Here is a 24,159-nt window from a genome sequence, read left to right as displayed (position 1 = left end):
TTTACAAAATTTCAAAAATTCTCACATAAAATCTTCTCCTTCCACTTTCCAAATTCTACAAGATCCTTTATTTCATCTATATCTGACTCACTACTGCCTTCATGTATAGAATAACATGACTTGATACAAAGGAAAATTCTTGAAAATCAAGAATACGTGCCATAAAAGATTTGTATCATTCCATCGTGTTACTCATTTTCAAAAGACTATTAGATTTTTCAACAATGAACAAAGATGATGGCTTAAATCAGGGTAAATCCGGTGGAATGGGAAAGGGTTTCACATAAATAAAAAAAATACATAATACATGCAAAAGTGGTAATAAATAGTTCTCCTTATTTAACAGTACCCCAGTCTTCTATCTTCTTAGAATCTTGGGGAAACATTCTCAAGTACAAAACATGCCTTCATAACCAGCAACAAGGGGACAGTAGTCAGGAGGTGAGAATTACAAACCTATTATGATAACAGTGATTTACAGAGCAACTCAGAATGTTTTAAATAGAAAAAAAATAATATTCTGATATTTTTTGTGAACCAGTAACCCTGAAGGAAAAGATAATCTGTGTCTTATCTTTATCCTAATAAAGCAACCAATAAATACTGCATTTGTATAGATAAAACAAAGTAGTATGGAATAGAGTGCCTGACACATTAATGACTGTATTGAATCTATACCATCAAGGCTCTTGTCAGGGTTTGAAATCAAGCTTATGGATCTTGACTTTCCAAGATATATGTTCCCTCTTTTCTTACAATCATGAAATTTTATCTACATCTAATTGTTTACCTGCATCTAAATCGCCTGGCATTCTCTTGACAGATTATTGATGGTAGATCCTACAATGATGATGCAAGCCTTTTTTTTTTTTTTTTCTTTAAACTACCCTGCTAATTTGTTTGGTTTCAGACTTGAAACTTCTTAGAGGATCTAAAAATGATACTAACAACAAGGATCTAAGAATTCAGCAATCTAACATTCACAATGTGTTGGTTGCCATTAGCTATTTATCCAAACATGACTTAGGGGATCTTCTTTCTTCATTTAACATGTGCTCATGTTACATTATCACCATTTTTTATGCAGCATTTTCATAGAAGGATGGCACAATATTAAAATACATCATCATTATTACCATCTTTCATTTTTCCTATTACATCATCCAAAGTATTACATCATCTTTCAAGGATATAAAAGATATATGGAGACACCATCATTATAATGTTTTCATTGTTCTTCTAGTTTTATTCAGATATAATTGACATACAGCACTGTATAAATTTAAGGTGTAGAGTAGAAGGATTTGTCTTATGTTTATCATGAAATGATTACCACACTGTATATTTCATACCCGTGACTCACTTATTTTGCAACTGAAAGTTTACACCTCTTAATTTCCCTTACTTGTTTTTTATGCATGTGTTGTTTTTTTTAATATGTTTTCAATGAATACAGTTGAGAATTCAGAATTTTTCATTTTCCACCTTTCTAACAAAGGGAAGAAAATTGACAAAGGATAAAGTTTCACAATTATTAGACCAATCTGAAGACTGGTAGTAAAATTCTAGGTTCCAGTAAAATGGTAACATTGTTCATATAAGTGAAACTTCACACTGGGCATGCTCAGGTGGTATTTTAGGTTAACGATAAGTTAACCTTTCAGTGGAAAGAACCTTATCACAGCATATTTTGCAACATGAACCTGGACCATCCCATCCTATTTTGCTAAAAAGATGTGTGAGAGTAATCTTTAATTTTTAAATGGTATTTCTACACCAAAATTTGATATAATTTAAGTGGATTAATGTTAAAGGTAGGTGTGTCTACAAAGTGATAGAAAGGAAACAGATGATTAGAAAGAAAAAAAATCATTTGATTTATCACTCTACTTTGTGTTCATAAACCTAAAAATGAAAATATTTTGCAATTATGAGACAAAAAAGATAGCAGTTCTCCAACAAAATTAAGAGCCCTGTTAATGTTTTACTCTGATAACTGAGTCTTGACCACGCAAGTACAAGAAGAAGAACCAGAAACAAGCTAGAACCTACAGATATGTATTTGAAATCTGGAATCAGTGTTTACATGATGAATATGCTCGAGGCTCCCCCATGAGCAATAAGTTCAAAGGATATCGCACATTTCACATACATACACTTTCAATAGATGGAATAAAATTTTGGGTTTGCTACATTTAAAGTCTTACTAAAATTTTTTTAAAACTTATTTTTTATTATGCCTTTTTGCTACTTCTAAAGATTATTCAAAAAATTACTTAAACATACAAAAATAATTTAAAAGGTCCATTGGGCCCACATGGTAAATGGTTAACTTTTTTTTTTCCTTGTATACCAAAGATTATATTAGTTACATCTTTTGCAAGTAATGATTTCCCTAATACTAAAAAAGAATCAAATAAAAAAAGTAACTGCATAAGCATACATTTCTCTATTTATTACTTGACCTACAATATTGAACTGAAAAACTATAAAGAAGAAATTAATAACATAACCACTTGGGCAATTTAATGATTCTGAAATCCACATTATCATTTGTGGAAAGGATTAGCTATACATCCAGAGTACCTTTCAATTATCTCATTGAGTATTAAAAAAACTTAAAAAAAAGTCAATTTTACCTTACTTTAAGTAAAAGACTATAATAAACACTATGTAGCACTTTCTGGGGGATAGAAAAGTACCTTAAAAATCATGCAAATAAAAAAGTTTAAAATTTAAAATGAAGTGGCAATTTCACCAACTCAGACAAACAAGAAAGTCTTTATTGTTGTCAGTATCATATTTCCTTCAGCAAAGTATTTGTTAACTGATGCAGCAAAATAATATATCCATCATAGTTTGTAATATAATGCTTTTCTAAATGTAAATCATATTAACATAACCAAAGAAATAGTGCACCATGATCAGATTCTAATAAGGAAAACAAGAACACTGATAATGGTTAACCCCTTAATACTGACTATGTACCTGGAACTGTGTTGAACGGTTTATATGTATTATCTCATTTAATCATCACAATAATCCTAAGAGGTAAGATTTATTATAATCAACATTAAGAGGACTATGGATAAGAGAAAGTAACTTAAGTGTTTAGCTAGTAAGTTGAAGAGTCAGGATTAGAACACTGCCCCATTTGACACCAGCGTCTGAGTGCTTATTCCCAAATTGTGGTCACAGACTTCTGGGGAGCTTCAAGACCCTTCAGGGGCCTCAAGGTTCAAAGCTATTTTTACAATACTAAGACATTTTTGCTCTTTTTTCCTATGTTAACATTTGTGCTAATGGTGCAAAACCACTGGTGGATTAAACTGCTGGCACCTCATCACAAATCAAGGTAGTGGCACTAAAGTATAAAAGTCATATTCTTGTCAAGGAGTAAAAATTATTAATTTTGTTAAATATCTTCTAAAACGTTCCATGAGACAAAATGGGAAGTATGCATGAAGTACTTGTACTGTGTACTGAAGTAAAAGGTTGTCTTGAGAAAAAAACACTCTGGCAATCGTTAGAGCTGAGTCAATAGGTGCTTTTTTCGAGAAATGCCATTTTTTACTTGAAACAATGACATAAAAACAATAATTTTTTTCAGGCTTGGATATTTGGCAGACACTTCTCAAAAATGAAGTGAACCTGTCACTTCAAGAAACAAATCTAGCTGTCAGGTGAAGATTAGAATTTTGGAAAACTTGTATCTGCCACTGTGAGCTTGGCAGCTTCTCAATACTTAATGACTTTTTGGATGAGATCAGCGGTGATATTAATGAATATGATTGTTTTGATACTGCATAATAAAATGTTTCATAGTTGAAAGAGCTGCATAATTCAATACACCAGTATTTTTTAAATGACCAATGCACAACATTACGAAATCATGTATGGATAAAAGAGCCATTCAAAGTGCAAGATAGATTGATGGACTTGAATATAAAAGGATCTGAAAAGTTCATTGATATAGTTTTAGACTGTCCATTGTAATTAAGCTTTAAGAAACTACCACTGTCTGAAAAGGCCTTTCGCCATTACATGTCTGTGTAGGGCCACCAGATTTTCTTCATGTACTTCAACCAAAACAATGAATTGCAACAGGATTGAATTTAGAAGCAGATATGAGAATCTAACTTCCCTCTATTAAGTAGAAATTGCAAAAATATAAAACAATACCACTCCTCCATTATTTTTTTGTTTTAGAAAACAATTATTTTTCAGAAAAATGTTATTTTGTTAACATGCAATGGTTTCGTTATTGTCATTTTTAAATAAATTGATATATAACTTTTAAAATGTGTCAGTAAATACTAACAGATACAATCCCACATCAAAACTCTTTGTGATACTTGATAATTTTTAAAAATGTGAAGGGGTCCCAAGACCGACCAAAAAGTTTGAGAACTGCTGCATCATACTATACATCCCTTTTTTAAAAAAAAATTGAAGTACAGATGATTTACAATATTGTGTTAGTTTTAGATGTACAACATAGTGATTCAGTTTTGTTTTGTTCTGTTTTCTGTAAAGTACATGCCATTATAGGTTATTACAAGATATTGCGTGTAATCCCCTGTGCTATGCAGTAAATTCTGTTGCTTACCTATTTCATGTATAGTAGTTTGTCTCTGTTAATCCCACAGTCTTAATTTGTCCCTCCCCTGCTCCCTCTCCCCTTTGGTAACCATAAAGTTTTTTCTATGTCTGTGAGCCTAGGTCTGTTTCATATGTAGATTCATTTATATTATTTTATAGATACCACTTATAAGTGGTATCACATAGCATTCATATTTCTCTGTCTGACTTATTTCACTAAGAATATACTTCCTTTTACTTGTCTCTCAACCAGTATAAGGATACATTAGATTGAAAACAGAGTGAGGATTTACTAAAGAGGGAAACTTGCTGGATACTTAACTTGTATGTATATGTTCTTAGCAAGAAGATATCAAAATATTACTTTGTCATTGCCCATGGAATTAATAAGTCTTTGGCTTCTAAGATACAAGTCCTTTCTGAAAGGTAATTAAGCTCTATCTTAAGAAAGAGAGCTCAATAAGCCTTTTGTATTCAGGGGCTTTAAAGAACCCAAGGTCAGTAGAATGGGGTTAGGACTAAAGTCAGGGAAAACAGCAATAGTCAGGCAAAGGACACATTCTAGCACTCCACAGGTGGACTAGGACAGGTTAGTGGGGACTCTTATTATGGAAGATTCTAGATAAGGTGCAATTTCCTAATTTACCCTGTAACCACACTTGATACAAATCTAAAAAGCTCATTGTCAGTAATCTTCTCTTTAGATTAAAACCTAAAATTTCTTTACGTAACAATAACAACATGAAGGCCAGGAACGAATGAAGGAACAAATGAACAAACATAACAAACAAATAAGTACATAAATATTTCTGAGACATCCTTTCACATTTTTGGTTAGTACAAACTCAGCTAAATATAAATTCTGAAAATGACAGTGATAAACTTTTAGGGAAGGAGAAAATCAGTAGTAGTATAAGCATCCGTTAAGACTGTCGTTAAATGTCAGTGTTTGCCAGCATACTTGCTTATCACTGAATCTGCCAGCTTCAGCAGTGACAGTAGGTTCAAGAGGCACATATAGTACTGAAATACAGCCCTTATTTCTCCTACTGGCCACCTGACAGCTTTCCGTAATTTGCATGTTGAATGCTATTCATAGCATTTCAGAGAAATAGTTTTCTTAAGAATAAAGAAGCATACTTTCCTGTTCTCATTTCAAAGGCCTGGTATATTTTCAGAAGCAGAAACACACCAAGACAGAAATGATAAATATCACTCTGCCCCCAATTTTGCCAAATACACATTACTCACCCTATTTATATGTAAATCACATAACTACCATGATATATATATATAATCTAAGCATCACATCAGAGCACAATATTCCTAAATATTCAAGCTTCAGCAGTACTCAGTATTCAGAGTTCTGTGACCCACGGCAAATGGAAAGGAGCCAGAAATCACAATCTTTCCTGCAATAGGAGTCTGCATTTTAATGATGGCAGATTAATCAGGGCTTACTTTGATAGGATTAGTTATTGAGCAGGAAACTCAGTTTGGGATCTCATTACCAAAGTGTCCACACTTGCCCTTGATGAATCCTAGCCTATATTATTGTTGGAGGTGCAGAAAGTGAGCTAAACAATTATCTTAAAGGTAGAACAATGAAGGCTATAATTTGGGGGGGGGGGAGGGAACTGCACATACAAACTAATGACATGTAACTAAAAATATGTGATTATTAATAGAATAAGAAAAATGTTAGAAAAATTCTCCATTTCATCACACCTCTCCCACCACTATTCATTGTCAATAATCTTTACATTAAAAACATCAAATCTGTTTTCAAAATTAAATTTAAAAATAGTCTCAACATTTTCATGTTATCTCCAGACTTGAGAGACAGGCTAACAAAACACACACACAAAAATCAAGATTTCAAAAAACTATCTTCCTATTAACATTTTAACTGTGTTAAATATCTTTCCTTTTGCCCTTTCGTTGTGACAAAAGAAGAGTCATAGAAAAGAGAATTTTCTCCAGGTTAAGATATATTCTCTTTCCCCTCACTTCTCTTCTGTTAACTCTAGGATTCTCAGTAGTGACAGAAGTGCTCCCTAGAGGATGTCTGGAAATACATGCAGCGTCATTTTTCAGAAATAACGGGTAGGCATTTTATTGTCACAATGACTAGGGGATTATCATAGGCAATTAGTGGCTGGGGGCCCGGGATGTGCAGTATTTGTCACATACCGGACATCCTCATCTCACAAGGAACTGTCCCCCATCCATGTGACTTATGAATGTCTCAAAAGACTACTCACACTATGTACATGAATCAATATTCCTTTCACATTACTAGTATCAAAGCTTTTACAAGAAGTTATACAAAAAGACCCCAGTAATTATAGGAGAGGGTTATAATGGAGAAAGAAGCTAAACAGAATAAAGATATTGGATTAAAATTATTGAATTGCTAAATAATTAACTCACCTTAAACAGCAGCACATTTAACAAATACCAATGTACCCTCCACTCATATTCAACAAATATTAACTAACATTTTGTCACAAATGCTTTGAAAATTTTTAAATCAAAATAGTACACTATAGATTCCAATAGAATGGAACCCCTTTCTACCATTCCTCAATTCTAATTCTCTCTTCTTCAACTATTATGTTTTGTACTTTCCATAACTTCTGTAAGAATTCCTTCCTAGATTGAAATTATAAATACGACATTCCATGTGTAGGTCTTCTAGGCAAGCTAAAACTGACTTTTATGTGTGGAGTTGGCTTTGACTCCCACCTCCCTCCATATAGCTACCCAATTGCATCAGGGTCATTTATTCATAATATTTTTAAATTGATTTATAGAGCCATTTCTATCATATACCAAATTCCATATCTGGATGGGTTTATTTTGTGTTTTCTCTTTTACTAGTTTATATTAATATCACTGCATTAGTTTTCTTTTGGTTAGTATTTGCCTCACATTTTTTTAATCTCCTTTTTGACCAATATCCTTACATTTTTGCATTTATCTCATATAAATAGCATGCAGATGGATTTTTAAAAATATCTAAAAATTTCCTTCATTAAGCAACCTACTTAGCTTACACTCTTTCTATGTTCTTTCTATGTTTTTCCAGGGTTGGGTGAATTTCCTCGTTCCACACTCCCCCATTCTATTTAAAAGTTATACATTTTCTTTCTATTCTTTCAGTGATCATCATTAAAATTTTAATGTGCATTCCTATACCTCTACGTTTCTCATGAGCAGAGATACTAACTGCCCTTTGCTCTGAAGTATATTTTCAAATATGTTTGTATAAAAATAGCTTTGGTAAATAAAGTCTCTTTTTGCAGCAACAGACAGGTTTTCTTATAGCCTTAGAAGAAAAAGATAGCCTCTCTCTCTCTCCCCAGAGTAAAGGGAAGATATGTTTACTATCCATTAAAAAAAAAAATCAAGTTCCCTAAACTCAGGTTCCTCTCATATAACGCAATCCACTGCATACGCAGGTACCACCTGGACCCTCTGTGTCATCTCTGTGAGATATGGAAACAAGGGAAATCAAGACAAATGTGCTAATGCTCATGCTGCTTGCTGTGCTGTGAGTGAGAAAGTCCTTTGTCTCTGACACAGGAGCCTTGTATTTTCTGCCAGTATCCATGAAACAGTAACAGGCTCACTTATTAGTTTTTTGTTTTTTTTTTTAAGCTCTTTATTGGAATATAATTGCTTTACACTATTGCGCCAGCTTTTGCTGTACAATAAAGTGAATCAGCTGTATTTATACATATATCTCCATATCCCCTCCCTCCCACGATTCCTTCCCACCTTCCTTATCCTAGCCCTCTACTAAGTCATCACCCATCATCAGTTTATCTCCCTATGTTATGTAGCAGCTTCCCACTAGCTATCTATTTTACATTTGGTAGTGTATATATGTCAATGCTGCTCTCATTTCCTCCCGGTTTCCCCTTTGCCTCCCCTCTCCCCCTGCCCAGTGTTCTCAAGTCCGTTCTCTACATCTGCATCTTTATTCTTGCCCTGTCGCTGGGTTCATCTGTACCATTTTTTAAGCTTTTAAGTAGGGCAAAATCAAATCTGAGATCTGACAGGATGCCTGACTTGATGTCAATATAAAGAGCATATTTACTTTCCCCTCAAATGGTGCAAAATCATTAGAACACTTTTACATTGAAATCCCACTGACACCTACCTTTCATGTTATTGTTACCTAGAATTTTATCTCCATTGTGCTATTAGCCTTTCCCAAATTGATTTTATGTAAAAATATTTATTAGTCATTGTTTAATTAGATTTCAAATTTGTGAGGATTAGAGGAGTGCTTAAAGAGGATCTGAGTAGTGCTTGCTGCACAGTAAGCACTTAATATATGTTCACATTATTTTTTAACAATGTTTTTTGCTAGCCTCTTCTTGTATACCATACACTTTCAGAGTTTAATTTTTATGATTAAGCAGGGATAAGTTATTTTTGCATATGTGATTTTTTAATACTATCTATGTTCATGAATCTGTCTAAGGATTTTATCAGACTGTCTTTCTAATTTCGTACTTATTTTTCTATATAAATGATTTTTCTCAATCTACAACTCTGACTAAATCAATGTAGCTTGCTGTTTGGTCACTGAGAACAACTAGGTGCTTTTCAAGGGAATATTTTAAAAAGAATTATCTCTTTTTTTAAGTCTATATCCTAGAATTTTTTCCCTCAGAAATCTAACACCATTACCAACTCGGCAATCAGTTCCTTTATAATTTCTTCAACTCTAGCCATAGATTTAATCTAGTATTGTCTTGCATTATATCTCACATTTATAATGTGAGGCAAGAAAGGTAGGGTTATATAAAAATGAATGCTTAATATGATAATATATATATTGGTTAATTTTTTACAAAGTTTTCCATCTCTGTACATAATTATAGGGTTTGATCTTATTTTGTTTGTTTTATTATATGTATATGTTTTTTTAAAGCCCTCATTGAGTATGCCATGAGGTATTTCTCAATAGGCCTAGAAGCAAATACCACTGTATATATTAAGGATGGCTACTTTAGGCCTGATGATCACATCACAGTTACAGTGCAACACTCAGAGCAATGAACTAGAATTAGCACACCTATGTTTTAGTCTCTGTTCTCCCGCTGGAAGATGAACCAGACTAGGGGGAGAGGGCTGTCAAATGTTAAAGTTTTATGTCCTGAGACTATTTAGTTTTGCTACCTTCTCAAACACTAAATTTCTTATCTATTAGATGCTGAAATTACTTGCTTCATACATCTTACAGATTTGTCTTGAGAAACGAAATGTTTATGAAAGAATTTTTAAACTTCAAAGCACCCTGCAAGTATTTACACTGTAAGTGTGATTGTTAACACTTTAAATGCACTAGTATAGTGTTAATATAAACATTCTTCACCCTAGTCTTACCATCAACATACTGGTTTCTGGTTATAAGCCCTAAGAGGAAAGGTATGATCAGGAAACAAAGAAAGTTAAATGGAAAAAGGAGACTGCTATCTCAAAAAGGTTTTTCCTGTTGTTTTGTTTTACAAAATTCTATGATACTGTACTCCAGCTGCCTTTTAAAAGAAGTTTGACTCCATGCCACACACTACATGTGAGTCATAGGCTAAGCTACACCCTGGCTAACCTTTGAGAGTCAACTCTGACTTTTGGTTTGATAAGGAACCCGAGAAGGTAACGAAGTAAGCCAAAATCTGGCAAAGCTTCCAAGGCAATATATCAAGCAAAACACAGAAGCAGCTACTTAAGAATTCACTAAGTTCAAATCTCCTACTTCTTCAAAACCAGGCCTAAATATCATAAAATTCAAGTGAAAACTGCTGACAGCACAGTTTAATACAATACTCATACTACCGGGTTTTTCAAAATAATTTGATAGTATCAAGAAAAATAAGATACTTCCCCTTTACTTAAAGTGAGAATATGGAAGGTAACCACATAGACCTTATAACAAAAGGCTATAATTAGTAGCAGGAACTTATGTATATACATGGATCGCTAATGACAACAAAACTTTAAAAACAGTACTCTGTTGTGCTGCAAATCTCTGCTTTATTTTTTTACCTCATTTGTATTAATGCACAAGTACTTACATCTGGAATAAATCCAATTTCATTGAGATGATTGCTTAGCTCTGGATCATGGAATGCAATCATCTGAGAGAACACAGTCAGATACTCTGAAATGACAATAAAGTTTATGACAATTTTTTTTTTATGTAGTACTTCAAATAAAGACATTAAATCCACATAAATTACAGTTTTATTATTCTGAATGAGATTTGGTTTCTCCATGAAGAAAACATACTTTATTAGATAATTTTCTGCTTTGTTACTACTTCAAACACTTATAGCTAATTATTAAACAAACAAAGCTTTTCATTAAAAGCTATGCCACAACTTATTTTCTACCTTCAGAGCTGTCAGTTCATTTCCTGAATCATAAATTATTCACATGATGAATGATTTTTTCCTATTAAATTAAAGAAATTTATTTGCACTAGTGATATTAAATCTGTCTTGCATTTATTATTTGTTCAGAAAGTGTAACAGAAACTTAAACAAGGAACATAGTCAGAAATAGACTAATTACACCTCAAATTTGTTTACATATACAGATATAGGTATTTGTTTCAGTAAAGTGAAGACCAAGGACAGATCCCAAGGTCCAGGGAACTTCTGGGTTTAACTTTTCTTTAACTTCTTTTTTCCTCCTTCCAATTAGCGATGGTATATTTACAATCCTAATTTACCTAGAAGCCAGAGGTATGCAACATCAACAATTATAAGCATTCAACTTTAAGTTGATGAAAACATATAGTTATTAACTTTTAAAAAGTATGCGTCAAAAGAAAAAAAAAGCATGTTTCATTTTAAAACAGAAATTCATGCCTCAGGCAATTCTCCACAGCTATGCTCGACTTTATTACATGTCTTTCCTATTTGAGTGTGATAACAGATAATTACTAGGTAGGATTACATGGCTAATTAAGGATCTACTAAAGAAACCTAATCCATCATGAAGAAAACATTTTCCTTGTATTCTGCCAAACACTTATGGCTGGATTCATATATGTGTTATAGCTGCATATATTATACACACACACACACACAAACATAAATACACACAAATATATATGTATATAAATATAAAATGCACACATCAATATGTGTATGCACTTATTTTGTATATTATTATATACCATGTATGTAAATATAAATTATAAGGCTGGCATAAGTTTTGGTTGTTCAGGATAAGCTTTGGAATGAGATACAGTATGGCTTTTACGTTTACAAAAATTTCTTTAAAGGGGAGATTTGACAGAATTGATGATATCAGCACTATGTTAGATTTCAAGTTATTTCAAAAATGAATTTAAAAGTTCCTTACAGCAAATAAAAAAAAAATGAAGTGCATATGTCCTTTGATTTGTAAACCAACCTGAGAGAATTTAAGAGGAGCTACAGTAAAACAGACTGGTAGTCAAAGTAAAACAAAAGATCCCATGGATATTACTGCTGACTTTTAAAATGTTCATAAAATACTCTAATTGTGATTTATAATAATGAAGATTTACATCTAGGGCTATAATAACTGCCAAAACAGTATTTTCTAACTGATAGGTGACCTATGTAAGGGTAAGTGATATTCTTAAAAAAAAAAAGTTATTTATCAAATTTCCTCTTAAACTTCAAGTAAGGTTTAATGTTGTACTTTTGCACACAATCATGTCTTATATACATTTCTGTTTTAATGAAACTTTATGCTTTTTAATTTTTTCCAATAAGATATAAAATGAATTAGTCTTTTCCCCTTATAATCCCACCATATTAAACATTCTTATTCCTCTCCTACAGAATAGCTTTTTAATTTATCATATATTTTTAATGGCAATTCTCAAAGAATTCAGTGTAAGGATTTTATATGACACTATCATATTTCTGTGCAGCTATTTATAAATAAGCTATCTATTCATTTTCAAAAAAATTTTCATAAAATAGATACAGAGATGAAATTTTAAGTCCCACACATGGATATTCTTATTTTTTCCTTTCTGACCAGTCTTTCTGCTTTCATTCTCTTAGCAGGAGTAAGGAGAAGATGAAGGATTATGGGGGACAGATTTAAAGCAAAAGGTATCCTCTGCTCACAAGCCAAAAATGGCATTCTCAATTCTGTAACTATTTGTTATTTTTCATCAAGCTGCTAGTTTATCCTGAAGATGGAACTATGCAGAGAGCCATAAATCTCTTGTCAACTAAAATGTGCCCAAACTAAACCATTTGGTGACACTAGACTCACCTCACAGCACTTAAAAGAAGTCAGAGTTGTTTTACTGCAAATGAACCCAAATCAGTTTATTTTCCATTATGAAGTTTGCTAGCTGTAAAATTTGGCTTACTGTCTAAAGCCACAAGAATAAGCACCAACTTTTATGTCTAAATGGGAAGGGGGGGATTAAAAGTAGAGAAAGGAAAGAGAAAGATAATTTTTAGGGCTATATTTGTGAATCATTTTATTTTTTTGCTCACATACCCTGCTTTAGCAAAAAACCTACAAGCAACTTACTTAATAGATCTTATAATATTTCTAGTAATGGAAGAATATTTTCTGTCTCAGGAAAAATCTCCTTCATCACATGATGCAAGACATTCTTGAAAATGCTCAATGTATTTCCTACTATCTTTCAATATCCTATCATTAAGCTCATCCATGACAAAGATGTGCATCAAACTGGAAATACGCAATGTATCGTTTTTCCAAATATATATCCCTTATAGCGAAGCTGCATACTCTCCTTCTCTCTTTGCTACTGTTTGATGAGGAAGGAGATTTATATTATATTCCCATATGAGAACTGGACTTTAGGCTTTGATGCCTGTCTTCCTTTCTCCCCCTAAAAGACTTACTGAATGTCTACGTGTAATGGGAGCATACATCCTAGTTTACCTGGGAGAATCCCGGTTGCCAACTGTAGGCTCAATGTCTGGTGTATTTAGTGCCCCTTCAACCCTCAAAAATATCACAATTTAGTTATATATTTATCCTAGCTATGTGTGGCACTACATTAAATGCTAAGTAAGATACTGCCCTTGCCCTCCTCAAAGGATTTATAAACATATACAAGTAAACAGAGAATTGGAGAAATTTTCACCTGATTTTATTTCCCAAGTTTACATGGTACTTCCCTTCATCTTTCCCTTTCTGACTTCCACATCTTCTAATGGTTCAAGTGTGAATATGCCTTGGTTTTATAAACAGTGTAAGAATATGTTTAACGTTGTGGCAAAATTCCAATGGCTGTTTTGGTGAACACCACACAGTACAATGACTTCAAACAGCAGTTTAAAAGTTTTATAAGTCAGTTTTTTGGGTTGTTCCATTCTTAAGTACAAAATGACATTAAGGTATAGTTGGATTTTTCCATGAAGGATTACCTTCCATCTTTAATAACTAAATGGCTGTCCCTCCTCACTGCCCTCATGCTGCCTTTTTTCTCTTCAATACCTTAAAGTATGTCTGTCCTGTAAGTTATAACCGTTTTCTAATACCACTGAAACTGTAATCAATCTATCCCTTTCAAATCCCTCCATTTTTTTCAATCCAACTGGTACTCTCAGGTTCTGAATCTAAGAGTAATTTTAATAATCGTAGATAATTAGTATACTATTTTTTAAAGCTCCTTGTGTCGGTACTTTATCAACTCAATAGTAAATTTGCTGGGGATAATTTAATAATGCCAAAAATAATTATGAATATTCATTTCATTAGAAGTAATTAAATTTATGATCTTAAAAATGTCTGCAGGTAAAAAGTTAATAGAACCATGGTTAAAAAACAAAAACAAAACAGGAAATCTTGACTAAATAGATTATTTTTCTCTCGTCTGTAAGAGGCAAAGCATTGTCTTATAAGTATATAAATACTTTATATTACGAATAACTTTAAAATAAAAAAATTAAAGTTCTATTAGAGTATAATTACAGAGTATAATTATAAAAATACATTTTTTTTCAAAGAAGATTTAATGTTGCTATTGAGTATAGAAACTTTTCATTTCAGTAGAGAAAATTCATGACTAAATGAATATGCAATACTACAATTAGCTGTTGAATTGATTGGTTTCATATGACACAGGATTTTTCCAAAACTGTGGGAAACAAAGCGTGCACATGATATTTACGCCAATCAAAATCAATGTTATTTTGATGTTTAAAGCTTAAAACACCATAAAACACAGGGGGAATGGGAGGACAAACAAAGAGGGAAACCAATAAAATGATAACTAGATATTTCTAATTCCAAGCCTAAAATAAACATTTTGAAGAAGAATAAATCACTTCTCTTCCATAAACTTTGGCAACCAAAAATCAGTGTACTGTTTCAGCTCCTCTTAGCTCTCCATCCCTCTCTGTCTGGCTCCATGCATGAGATTTGACTACTGGCTGTTTTATCAACCCATTTTGCACTTTTTTACCTCAATCCTTTTCCTTGTTCTCTCTTAAGAATGTCTTTCTCCCTTTCACCAAGCAAATTCCTATTCAAGTTTCTAATTCATCAGTAAGTATACTGTCTCTTATGAAACCTTTCCAGAGATGCCATCTCTTATATCTGCCACCAAAAACAAAAAAAAAGTTAAAAAATAAAAATAACCTCACCCTACTTCTTCCTCTGTGCTAATATAGTAATATGTATACTTATTTCATTGACTTATAATTAGTTATTTTCACATTTATTTCCTATATTTGGTTATGAAATTCCTTGGAAAAAGACTGATTATTTAGCTCAAGAACCTCAGTTCCTTAAACAATGCTGTCATTGAGTCAGTGCAGAGCAATTATTTCTCGAAAAACTAAATTAAAACTGCTTTTTTCCTTATATAATATATATGGCCAATATAAAAACTGAATAAATGACTTAAAACACCTTGTCTATTGTTTCTTAGGAAAATGCTACATTTTTCATCATGATATTAAAGAACATTCTGTAGCTTTAAAAAAGTTTCAATATGGACTTCCTAGGTGGCGCAGTGGTAAAGAATCCGCCTGCCAATGCAGGGGACACAGGTTCGAGCCCTGCCCTGGGAAGATTCCACATGCCATGGAGCAACTGAGCCCATGTGCCACAACTATTGAGCCTGTGCTCTGGGCCCATGAGCCACTACTACTGAGCCCATGTGCCACAACTATCGAAGCCCATGCGCCTAGAGCCCGTGCTCCACAACAAGAGAAACCACTACAATGAGGAGCCTGCGCACCACAATGAAGAGTAGCCCCCGCTTGCAGCAACTAGAGAAAGCCCGTGTGCAGCAACGAAGACCCAATGCAGCCAATAAATAAAATAAAATAAATAAATAAATTTAAAAAAAAGTTTCAATATTACAAATTCAAGATTTTGAACAAATTTATAGAAATTATAACTGAAAAAATTATTGATGTTTAGAGAAATAAACCTTTAATAATTGTGGAGAGGTATTCTAATTATAATACTGAATGTTAAAGTACATTACTGATTAATCAATCAAACTAAACATGAATCTTTTTGGTCTTTCTGACCAAATCTCTCCAAATTTGGACCAATGTCTCCAAATTTGTATTGTGTACACTATGGTTTCTCTTGTATTTTCATATATAAAACAAGATGTGGTCTTGTTTATTTGTATAATAAGCCTTTTGTATAATAAGCCTTTTTAAAGTGTATTAAAGGGGACTTCTCTGGTGGCACAGTAGTTGAGAGTCCTCCTGCCAATGCAGGGGACACGGGTTCCATCCCTAGTCCGGGAAGAACCCATATGCCACGGAGCAACTAAGCCCATGCGCCACACTACTGAGCCTGCGCTCAAGGACCTGCGTGCCAGAACACTGAAGCCCACATGCCTAGAGGCTGAGCTTTGCAACAAGAGAGGCCACTGCAATGAGAAGCCCTCGCACCACAACAGGGAGTGGCCCCCCGCTCACCTCAACTAGAGAAAGCCCTTATGCAGCAACAAAGACCCGATGCAGCCACAAATAAATAAATAAACAAGTAAATAGTTTTAAAAAAATAAAGTGTATTAAATAAGTTCATAGTTAAAAAGTAAGAAAACATCTTTTTGAAGTTGAAAATTCATTATCAATACATAACATATACCTATGTGAAATATGAAACAATTTCTGGCAAAATAAAACTTCTTAGAAGTTAAAAATAGGAATCTATGCAGAGCCAAAATAGAAGCTAATGTGAGAGCTGGCCATCTAGTGAGGCATCATCTAGCCATCTCATAAATAATATAACCCACTCATTTTGTAAGTCCTATTTTAATTGCATTTCTGAGAACTCTCCAAATATCTTCATCTTTCTTAAAGTATAGGAATCTAGTTAGGCACTATGCTTTAGTAGAGGCCTGACAAGTTTGGAAAAAGATTATTTCTAGGCTTTTACATATGAAAGTTCAGTTAATACTACAGGTTCATGTTAGCTTTAAAAATAACAGCATTATACTGCTGACTTACGTTTAACTGAGGAATAAGGACTTACTTTTTGTGTTGTACAAATACTAACCTGATTATTTTCTACCTTTAATCTTGTCAGTTTGTCTTTGGTGACTATTTGACATATTTTACACTTAATAGCCTCTGAAATCTGCTGGTATCATCCAAGGTGTTATTAAATCTGATCATTTTGGTATTACTGGAATCTTATTAAAGAGTAAACTGTCAACTCTACAATAAACATTACTGATAAGGATGGTAAGAAAACTATGAATACGTATGGAACATATACTTATTAATAAAATTCAAGGTATACTCTTACAGAACATCAATTCATAAATTCTTGGAAGATGATATTACATGACTCTTGAAATTAGATGGCTTTACTAAATTAACCTACAAGCAAAAGGTAAATTCCTTCTTATAAAATACACTTGTCTTTAATTATAAAAAAATCAAAACAAAAAGTCATTGCCCTCTAAAAAAAACATTATGTTAATCTCAACTATATATGAGTCCACATTCTAAGAATGAACAGGGAATTGAGCATATCCATTTTAAGCCAAATTGTTTCAAAATACAAATATAAATCAATAAAAATTACATTTCAAAACTAACATAGAGACTCTGGATCATTATTTCAATTTCTAGCACCTACCTATGTGGTAGACACAGAGAAGTGTGAATGATCACGTCTTGATGTGTTTGTAAACACAAACACTAAATTTTTTAAAAGAATTTTAATAATTTTCTCTATATAACAATGTAAATGATGATGGAAAAATTGTATGTGTTGTCTTATTTATCCATATTCTTTTCCTCTTATTTTCAGTCTTTTTTACCTTTTTAATTTACATGTTTCATTGTGCTTTCTTTCTAATTATTTTTTCATTAGGTTGACCTCTGATACTCAAGTTTTATACTCACTTCTAAGTAAAAATATTGCTAATTGAGACCCCACATACTCAGAATTTTTGATAAATCAGACACAGCTTGTAGTTTTCCTGCTTTATCTATTCAAATTGAGTGAATTACATGAAACCATAATGACATAGTTATAAACAAAACACAGCATCATCTTTAAGTTGTTTAAAGTTTAGTAGAATTAATAAGACATATGTGTATAAGGAAAAAGCTCTAAATGAAGGGGGTATTGGATAAGTTTCACGAAAATGGTAAATGGGGAGACTGCAACCAGCTTAGAAGTCCGTTCCAAAAGAAATACAAACCTATAAGAAAATTCCCTGTCTTTGAAACATTAAAATCGTGTTGAAAAGATAAGACATAAAACAATATGTAATGCCATGACAATAATTACATTATCAAAAAATTGTAATAATGATAATAACAGTAAAAATAATAACAGATTAATAATAATTATTGTTATTGAATTGAATGTTTCTATGTGCTAGGTATTTATGTATATTATTATGCTTAACCTTTACAACAATCTTTATTTCAGATATGAGGAACATTATACCTAGCAAAGGTAAGTTATTTCTTTAAGACTCACAATGAGTAACGAAACAAATTTGAAACAAAGTTTGTCTGATTCAAAAATGTTTATTATTAAAATTCTGTTACCCTACTTTCAAAAAGGAGCTCAAAAAAATTATACAAAATTTCAATGTGGCTGAAGTAGTCCTGAAAGAATTCACAGATGGGTTATGCTATGTCTTGAACTCTGAAGGAGGAGGTATCTTTTAGGAAAGAGAAGAAAGTGGGAGGATATTTTGGGTGTTCAAGTATGGTGAATAATATGAATGAGAAGTGTTTTTAATATTCTATTTACTTACACAATTAAACACTGTTTAAAGCTTTTATGAATTCATAATAGGTTTGCTCCACAGTGAAGCTTTTTGTGGCAATGTTAATAGCAAGAGAGACAAACAGCTGGACTTCTATTTTCTTACACTGGCATGCCTGAATTTGAGCCGAACTGATATTAGATACTAAACAGTCATTAGAAAAATAGCATAATTCTTTGCGGACTTGGAGAAAAGACTAAACTTAATGACCTCTTCATGTGTTTTACTGATAGACTGTTACCATATATATTGTGTCAAAATCATACATTTAACTGAGTGTTGGTCACTTTTGATGTAAGTGCTTTCCCTATAAAAAGGCAAAGAAACACATTTGCTTACCTTGTATTACATGTGAGTTGTCTTTCAAGAAGAAGTTATACAGGTATTTGGGGATAAAAGCAGACATACATGCATAAGCCAAGGCTAAGAAAGAGTAAGGCAAATATAACAAATTAGTTATTGAGGTAAAAGATCAGTAGTCATTCACTCACTTAGCACACATTCCTTGAATCTATTTTTAAACAAGAGTTATGTTAATAATTGATGGGAGCACAAAATTAAAGGGGAAAAAACCCACTACCATTTAAAACAGAAAATATTTTGGACAACAAAAGGTAACCACCCTAGTGACTTTTCAGTTTCAAACTACTGCAGTAGCAAAAATAAACAAACACACACACAAAACCAACAATAAACAAAAAAACAAAAACCAAACTACTGCAGCAATCATTATCCTACAAGAATAAAAACCTTTATTATCAGAACTTTATGCTAGTGGGAAGCAGCTGCATAACAAAGGGAGATCAACTCTATGCTTGGTGATGACCTAGAGGGGTGGGATAGGGAGGAGGGGAGGGAGGCTCCAGAGCGAGGGGATAGGGGTATATATGTGCAAGTACAGCTGATTCACTTTGTTGTACAGGAGAAACTGCACAACATCGTAAAACAATTATACTCCAACAAAGATCTGAGGGAAAAAAAAGAACTTTATGTGTTTTAAAAAAATCTTTAAATATAATCATTAATAATGAGTTATATAAACCTCAAGATCCTTAATTAGTGTTGATGCAAAGAAAAGAGCCTGAGAACTTTGGATTTAGAAACACTAGTAATAAATTGTTCTTCAAACACAAATCTCTTAGTATTCTTGGATCAATATGTGTGATAATGAACTATGTTTAACTAAACACAGCAAAACCTCTAGATTAAACAGTAATATCAGAGAACAGGCATTTTAAAAAGTATTCAAATCGTGAAATTTTAGTTCTCTGGGATTATGCTACCTCTACTCAATTCCGGAAATCTGTAAATTCTGATAGGAAATAGAATTTGAAGAAACGGAGATTCTGAGATTGATGCTTCTAAGGATTCATGCTCTGTATGGTAACACTTTCTGTATGTGATATCATTAGGGATATTCACAATAAATATTCAAATATTATTGAAAAACCTACTATAAAAAAGGCATTTTATCAGGGAATACAAAGCAAAAAAATCCCCTGTCATTTGAAAAAGCCACTAACCAAAAAAAGGGTTACTATATTAGTATATAAATAACTATAATATGAAACATACAGAAAAACTTCTGGAAAATCAAAGTGCTACATGGATTCAAGAGAGTAAGAAAAATCTTCATTAAGGAGGTAGTGGTTTAAAAGAAAAACAGGAGGTAGTAGTCAAAATAAAAGACTCTGGAAGATACAAGATCAAATCTTGTTTTCTTTACAAATTGTTTAGAAAGTATATATAGACTAAAACTAATCTCTAAAAGAGTCAGAATTTTCTCCAAAGTTTCATAAAAATGGTCACCAAAGTAGATGAATGCATTCAGAATAATCCATCAGGTTCTCCCTAAATCTCTGGTCACAGCTAAAACTCTCCAGTAATAAATTAACCCTTTACATCCTCTAAAATGAGTCTAACAGATTACTTCACAGAAATTTACGATATCTACTAGGAAGAGAATAAGAACCTTACAATGAAAACAAAAAACTTTCACCTTTGAATAAAATATTTTAGAATAATATGCACAATAATTATTTAAATGATAAATATAGGCTTACCTTCATTATTGAAATTTAAATATAGAAATGGAGCACAAAGTGAGTCAAGACCTGATGGAGAGAAGTTGGGGAAAGAATTCAAATAAACATAATCCAGCAGAATTGTAGATATATACCTTCTTCAGTTCTCTGCATTATTTCTATATAAATTAAGCACTGTACGTATTACCCGTTCAGAAATATATTACATCATGGGTTATTGTGAGGAGTAACTGATGGTGACTGGCACAGTAAATGTCCAAAATAAATCAGCCATTATTATCATCAAGGTTATTATGAGTTGAAGAGAGAAATCTAGTAATAGAAAAAGGTAAAAATGATAGAAGGCTTGTATATAGTCCCTGTGTGATCTGGACAATCAATTAACTGCAGATAGGTTTCCTTATCTAGAAGATGAAAAATTTTCTTACATGTTTCTCTGGGATGATGAAAAAAAATTCTTTAAAAAATTGTGAAGTAAAACACAAATACATGACATATTTCTTTTATTGATAGTAATGCTGTTTATACATTGCCATGTTAAAAGAATGTATATAAATTTATCTATAGCTGTTAGAACTCTAAAATGAACAGAGAGGAAAAATAATAGCTTCATTTTCAGGTTTGGCCAGAAATAGACACAGAATTGAAATATAAACACTAGTATTCATAACAACAAATTCAAAAATAAGACTAGGCGGAATGGGTTTCTCATTCAAGAATTTATCAAAGACCACAAAAAAAGTAATGAGAAAAGCTGAAAATCAAGCGTACAGAGCTTAAAGATATTTTTTAAAAAGAGAGAAAAAAAATGAGAAGTTCAGGGTGATATCCTATTCCCCAATTCCTATTAACCATGATAAGCATAAACTGCAAGTCATTAAATGCCAAGAATATAATCTTGCCCCAAATTATTTATGGCACAAAATTATTTTATTATTTGCATAAGTATTGAAAAAAATGTATTCACAAAGATTACAACAGCACAAAATATTCTTTATACTTTCCTAACCAACATGATGGCAAGTTGTCTCATTAAATGTCATGCATTTAAATGATATTCACTAGACATTTAGACAAAGTCAAAAAAAAAGTTCTCATATAAACCTCTCAAAAAATGGACAACAGCTTTAGTATTGACTTTTCTCAAAGCCAAAGATATGTTGATAGATTGTTTCGATTTTAAAAATTGTCAGTCATGCAACATGTTCCTAACACTTCAAAAAGTGTTTTAGTAATTGGGAAAAAAAATGTTACCTTGCCAATACACAAGATCAGGATGGGACACGACCCAGGCTTTTAACACACGCCTAAATTTTGCGTGACCTTCTGGTGACGATAACAGCTCATCATACTGATGACAACGAGGAATATCCACTTCAATCTGTAAAACAGCAAAACGATAAGGTGAAACTATAATAGACTGATCACCAATAAATCCCAAGATAAGGAAAAGGAGAAACTGTATTATGAAATTCAGAACTGGTCACCTACATAATCCTGGTGTCTGAAGTTTTTGAATTTTATACTAATCCTCTGGAAGCACCAAAAAGTTTTAAGTATACTTACATAAGGAAAGCAGACTATTTCTTCTGAAAAGGTATATATTAATTTAGTTTTCAAAAAAAACTTCCTTTACAATCTGGTCAAAATAAAGGACAAATTCTTCAGACAAAAAACACATTAGGAAAAGTTGCGTGGCCTAAACTCCTAAAAGGAACATTAGTTCTAACTCACTCATGAGTTAGAGTAGATCTTAGAGAGGTAAGAGTTATGCTTCTCTAACACCATATGCTTACGATGGCTGCTGAGGATTCACAGTGAAAGGAAGAAAATTCCTCATGCCTTTTTAAAATTTAAAGATGTGGTAGACTTGTATTAGGTTGTTTAAGAAAATCTGAATCATACTTGTCTATCTGTAGGAATCGGAGTATCTTTATCAATTGCATCATACTTGGCATGAATAGCCCCCTGCAAAAAAAAAGAGAAGATATAATACTCCATCATACCCTTAATAAATTATAAATTTAGGGAAAATCTACTTATAAACATCTACCTTTGAAAACACACCCAATTATAGACAGGCACATTCAAACCCAAAGTACACCCCTTAGGAAAATTTTCTACATTTGACAGTTTGTGATGAAAGTCTGAGACAATTTACCATTTTCCTGAGGCAGACGTTTGAATTACACACACTGGAAGGCAAATGTGTTGAATGAGTCACGTGGTTAACAAGCGTGCTTAGTCAATCTCCCAGCCTCCACAACAACACAAAACACAGCCCTGCTGTTCTCTATTCATTACCATCTCATGCATAGCAAATTTTATGAAGATTTATTTTTTTAATTCGGGGGAGGGGAGTGGGGTTCATCTACAAGAAATTTTCATGTTAAAGTTGGTAATGAAAGCAAAAATAAAATGAAACTGTTTAAAGGAGTGGTAACTCAGCACCAGGAAGCAGAAGTTTGGGATGAATTAAACAGTGGAATATCATGCAGTTATAAAATCATTAAGGGACTAAAGGGATCATTTACATTTTTTAGTTATACCATTACAAAAAGAATAATTGAATAAACCACTTCAAGTTCTGGTCATGGTCTACAGGACCAAGCACGGAACAATTCTTTTTAGTCTGGCTAACTGTAATGATAGAGAAAGAACTAGGAATTTGGGGTTCAAACTCTGACATGTGCTGTATCAACTTCTCTGGCACATCTATTTAATGAAAGATTTGGACAACCTGACCTTGGAAGTCCTCTTGAACTTTAAGCATTATGTGGTTCTACAATTCTAACAATTAACATATGGTATAGAACACTAGACATTCTTGTAAAGCAACCAACCAAAGTCAAAGATATTTAGACACTCTCATTAAGGGAATCAGGAATGAAGAATGGAAATGTTTTGGGACTTCCCTGGTGATGCAGTGGTTAAGACTCTTCACTCCCAATGCAGGGGGGCCTGGGTTCGATCCCTGGTTAGGGAACTCGATCCCACATGCATGCTGCAACTAAGAGTTCACATGCTACAACTAAGGAGCCCACTGGCTGCAACAAAGGAGCCCACCTGCTGCAACTAAGACCCAGGGCAACCAAATAAATAAATTAATTAATTAATTAAATTAAAAAAAGAAAAAAGGAAATCTTTCAACAGAGAGTTAAAAGGATTATAATATTTGGGGAAACTTCACACACAAAAAATAGGTGATAGACATCCATAAAATATCTATAAGAA

The 24,159-nt window shown here is 32.7% G+C and overlaps 1 protein-coding gene across 4 annotated transcripts in view; it reads right to left on the bottom strand.

Moving 5' to 3' along the window:
* The window catches only part of TBCK (TBC1 domain containing kinase), a 207,560-nt gene that overhangs the window by 105,107 nt on the left and 78,294 nt on the right, over positions 1-24,159 (bottom strand). For 3 of the 4 annotated variants that reach the window (XM_057704686.1, XM_057704687.1, XM_057704689.1), the window contains 5 exons: positions 22,831-22,893; positions 22,180-22,306; positions 20,944-20,994; positions 19,220-19,303; positions 10,695-10,780 (listed from right to left, as the gene is read on the bottom strand). In XM_057704686.1, coding sequence (XP_057560669.1) covers positions 10,695-10,780; positions 19,220-19,303; positions 20,944-20,994; positions 22,180-22,306; positions 22,831-22,893 — 411 coding nt within the window. The remainder of the gene's footprint in view (positions 1-10,694; positions 10,781-19,219; positions 19,304-20,943; positions 20,995-22,179; positions 22,307-22,830; positions 22,894-24,159) is intronic. The other variant, XM_057704688.1, reaches the window with a different exon arrangement.

The sequence above is a fragment of the Hippopotamus amphibius genome, chromosome 13 (assembly GCF_030028045.1).
Source record: "Hippopotamus amphibius kiboko isolate mHipAmp2 chromosome 13, mHipAmp2.hap2, whole genome shotgun sequence".
Classification (NCBI taxonomy): Eukaryota; Metazoa; Chordata; class Mammalia; order Artiodactyla; family Hippopotamidae; genus Hippopotamus; species Hippopotamus amphibius.
The sequence above is the reverse complement of the archived record's forward strand: the minus strand, read 5'-3'. Positions and strand labels throughout refer to the sequence as shown.